This window comes from Tachysurus fulvidraco, chromosome 1, assembly GCF_022655615.1.
Source record: "Tachysurus fulvidraco isolate hzauxx_2018 chromosome 1, HZAU_PFXX_2.0, whole genome shotgun sequence".
NCBI lineage: Eukaryota > Metazoa > Chordata > Actinopteri > Siluriformes > Bagridae > Tachysurus > Tachysurus fulvidraco.
The window spans coordinates 3,403,993-3,408,732 of NC_062518.1; the positions used below are offsets into that span (position 1 = coordinate 3,403,993).

The following is a 4,740-nucleotide window of genomic DNA, read 5'->3' on the forward strand; positions in this document are numbered from 1 at the left end:
GTGACTTTCTTTTACGGTTAGCAAGATTAAATATTTAAGATCTGAAGACTTTTTTTTGCAACTTTTCAAACACGAACAATTTGTTTTATTAATTTTACGAACGAAAACCTGATCAAACTGCTGTTATTACATAAGTATGTATCCTTGAACCCTTTTTGTTTACATTTTCTCTACTTTTGCACAACATGCCATATAATAAACAGCGTGCACTACAAATCAGCACTATGTTGTGTCTTTGTATTGTGTTGTCTCTGGTTTAATTCCTCATAAACCTTTTATTTACTGTTAATCATAAGGGTTACAGCAGCTATAAACACTCGTCCTTTCACCAGCCTTTCTTTTTTCTCCATCTTGATCTTAACCAGAGTGTTTCCAAAGCACTCACACTGGAGACTCCTTCCTTAAATAAACGTCTCCTTTCCATCCCTTTTCCTCCACAAGCCCCTGAGGATGACACGTTACTACAGCAACGGTAACTAGCGCATTAATATTGTTAGTTTAGAACAAAAATATTTTCTTTTGTGGTAATTTTTCGTAATTCATCGTAATTAATATCCTTGAACTGGTTAATAAATAAATCTCCACCTTTCACCAGTCAGACTCGAGATGTTAAGCTAAGCTAAGCTAAGTCATTTAAGTAGAAAAGACTCTGTGGTGATTTATTAGCAGTTAGCAACAAGCTAACAAAGTGGCTAGCTGAGTTAGCTTTCCGTTACAGCGGCTGCGTAAGTTAATAAAAACGTTTTAAATCACATCCTACCGTCGTATAGGTTCTTCTCTGATTTGTGCTTTTTATGCTTTTTGCCCATAATGTATTTACAAGCAGGTCGATGTTTGACCCTCTGTTCTTTCTTGTGTTGTGTTTTGTGTGTGTGTGTGTGTGAGCGCCTTACAGTGCAGCTCAGTCTGAATAGCGCCATCTTGTGGCCGGAGGTAATTAACTTCAACTGCATTTAGCCTTTGTTAAAAACTTTTTTGTTTTGTTTTGTTTTGAACATTGTCTAATATTGTATGTAAAAACACACACGTGTAATCTTTAAGTTAACCGATAACCCAACTCAGTGATCAATATTTCATTTTTTTACACAATTTATTTACTAACAAAAACAATCCTAATAATCCTAATAATACATTTTATTTACATTTTCTAAAAAGTTTAGAAATTATTATTATTATTATTATTATTATTATTATTATTATTATTATTATTATTATTATTACTTTTATTGTTGTTGTTGTTGTTCTTCTAATTATTATTTTATTATTATTACTACTATTATTATTTTTGTTGTTGTTATTGTTGTTGTTATTATTATTATCATTATTGTTGTTGTTCTTCTATTTATTATTATTATTATTATTGTTGTTAGTATTTTATTATTATTATCATTATCATCATTATTAACTTTATTATTATTATTATTATTATTATTATTATTATTATTATTATTATTATTATTATTATACATTATACATTATACATACATTGCGTCATCTTTGCACTAGAGGGCAGTGTTGCCTAATTTCCTAGGTTAACCCTTTATTTTTCTTTCAGAATATTCTGATTATGAACCAATCCATTATCACTGTAATGTACTTTTATTAAATGTAGCCAAATGTTTAGACCAAGGATAAAAGAAGCATAATAGTAATACTGAAGCATTTTTCTCTGCTTTTTAAAACTGAATCTCACGAAAAAGTGCACTATAAACAGGGCAGTAGCAAAAAGACAGTCCATTTACAAGACTGTGCATCTTTCTCGGTTGTGGGCTGAAGGACGTAGGATTTAGGAATCAATCAATTAGAGATTTGGGATGTACACAAAACTTCACTATTATGTTACTATAATATAATACAGAATTTATGTTAAGGAATTTATAAGACCTTAAAGATGGTGGTGTATGGGTCATTTTCTATCTCTAAGTCTATGTCACTGGCTGAAGGATGCAGGAATAGGAAATCAAGAAAGCATCCCTGGGTTTTAGGATGCTAAAAGGGAGCTGTTTTACATCTGGACTACTCCTACGTCTACAACGCTGGAATGTAGTGTTATACCTGCTGTCTATGTTATTCCATACATCACAATCCTTTTAATAAATAAGCAGGTCTTATTTTTGGCTCTCTAAACAGTGATTTATTTCACACTCCCTCATACGTGTCTTCGCAGCAGTGTTCGGTTGTCGCTGTAACTCAAATACGCTCCAGATGCGCTGTTTTATAACACATCATCAGTGATAATTAAACACAGATTCTGATTTTCCCCAAAAGATGTTTGATGCTTAGTGTCAATGATCATCTCTGGCCAACATTAAAGAGGATGAGGTTTCTTCTTTTTTCTTGGATCACTGGTTAGAAAATGAGCTGGGCTGCAGATATATGATCTTCTGAAAGTCTTATAAAGTACAAAGGCTTAAGTTAAACTCAACCCTGCTGGCGTGCGTGCATGTGTGTGTGTATGTGTGTGTGTGTGCTGTTACATTCAGCTATATTATGTTTAGCTGAAACCCGTTGGACGCTGTGCAGACAGCTATAAGTAGCAGCTGTTTTATCCATGCAGAGCAGATAGTGTGCATTCTTTGAAATGCATTCCTGCTTTTATGAACTGCCCGTTGAGGGATCCAACACTCATATTCTGAATTTTTTGGAAGGAAAATAAACGCAGTCCATCCACCCACCATTCCACCCATACCTCTGCCTGGTCTGGATAGACAGAGATGTGTCTAATTTGTTAAGAACTCTCTCATATGTCTGCCATTTTCAGTTTTTTTTTTCCTCTGCTCAAAGAAATTCTGTGGCCAATTACTGGAAGATTCCCTCAAGAGCACATTCTTGTGTGTTGATCAAGTCCTTATTGTCTGTGGAGGACAGCTTCTTGGACGGCTTTCCCATCGGAGAAACCGCAGGCTTAAACCGAGGATTATTGGCACATTTGTCACATTTAAATACGCCTTTGTGATGTGCATGACACTTGTACACTTACTTACTTTAACGACTGTACATTTACTCCGACATTCATACGCTCACTCCAGGACTTGTACACTTACTCCAACTTCATACACGTACACCAATGTTCATACACTCACTCCAGCCCTTGTACACTTACTCCAACTTCATACACGTACACCAATGTTCATACACTCACTCCAGCCCTTGTACACTTACTCCAACTTCATACACGTACACCAATGTTCATACGCTCACTCCAGCCCTTGTACACTTACTCCAACTTCATACACGTACACCAATGTTCATACGCTCACTCCAGCCCTTGTACACTTACTCCAGCCCTCGGACTAACCCTTATCCTGAGAGAAATTAAATTCATTTTCTTCTGCCCAAACTAAGATCTTGAGAAGATCCATAAATGTGTGCACAACAACACAATCCACACATGAATGCCTCATCCCACAGGAACCATGGGAGACCTTTTCCTTTGCTGTGGCCTGAGAGAAATAGAAATTTCAACATTCCAAACCACCAGAACAACAATCAGCCATTCTTTCCCACACTTTCCGTCGACTCCCATCACCACCATCGGACTATTTCCCAAAAGCAACGATTACCATTTTATCTGAGATGTAGATGGTGTGTTTAACTAAATGGGTTTAAGGGGCTGATCGTATAAATACTATTACAGTAAAAATCTGAAAATCCTTCTCCAGTGGTTGCTTAGGGGCAGGTGGAGCAGAGGCCCATCTGTGAAATCAGGGGATACGGTGGCTTAGGGGTTAGCATGTTCGCCTCACACCTCCAGGGTTGGGGGTTCGATTCCCGCCTCCGCATTGTGTGTGTGGAGTTTGCATGTTCTCCCCGTGCCTCGGGGGTTTCCTCCGGGTACTCCGGTTTCCTCCCCCAGTCCAAAGACATGCATGGTAGGTTGATTGGCATCTCTGGAAAATTGTCTGTAGTGTGTGAGTGTGTGAGTGAATGAGAGTGTGTGTGCCCTGCGATGGGTTGGCACTCCGTCCAGGGTGTATCCTGCCTCGATGCCCGATGACACAGGCTCCCCGTGACCCGAGAAGTTCGGATAAGCGGTAGTAAATGAGTGAATGAATGAATGAATGAGCACAAGACATCTTATTTCCATTCACTACTCATTATAACAGCTATAAAACCTCTCACCTCATGTATTTTAAGATAATTAGACAAAATATAACAAGACACAGCTACCAGGATATTGAAGTTCTAGCTTTTTAAAGGTTAGAGCTAAAACGTCAAGTTAGAACGTATTCAAAGTAGCTTATTATAAAACTAAAACAATCAAAGTGTGAAAGAATATTAAAACCATGAACATATGCAGAAACTGTGTGTATCAAAGAAATATAATAAGACAAAGAAAAAGAAGAACTGAAGTGCCGCATGGATGATTCTGACAGACGGTCGTTACCATCTGTATCCTCCAGCGCAGCCTCTTTATTCTCCACTCTCTGTACCAATTACTGTAATGTATATTTCATATGGCTGCTTATTGTTGTAGTCAAACGTCACCCTGAGTGCCTGATGCTTTATGCTGCTTTAATGTATTATTCTGTTTTTAAGAGCGGCATTACAATAGAAGTTGAAATCTTTGTGTGTGTGTGTGTGTGTGTGTGTGTGTGTGTGTGTGTGTGTGTGTGTGTGTGTGTGTGTGTGTGTGTGTGTGTGTGTGTGTGTGTGTGTGTGCATGCTTTTATATCTTGGTAGGGACCAAATGTCTGATGTTTTTTTTAATTTTTTTATTTTATTTTATTTATTTATTTA

At 37.1% G+C, this 4,740-nt stretch overlaps 1 protein-coding gene across 2 annotated transcripts in view; it reads right to left on the reverse strand.

Moving 5' to 3' along the window:
• Window positions 1–903, reverse strand: part of brd7 (bromodomain containing 7) — a 15,869-nt gene extending 14,966 nt beyond the window's left edge. The window contains exon 1 of one of the 2 annotated variants that reach the window (XM_027155671.2): window positions 761–903. In XM_027155671.2, the coding sequence (XP_027011472.2) occupies window positions 761–809 (49 nt within the window). In that variant the 5' untranslated portion in view covers window positions 810–903. The remainder of the gene's footprint in view (window positions 1–760) is intronic. The other variant, XM_047811698.1, reaches the window with a different exon arrangement.
• Between the last annotated feature and the right edge of the window lie 3,837 nt (window positions 904–4,740).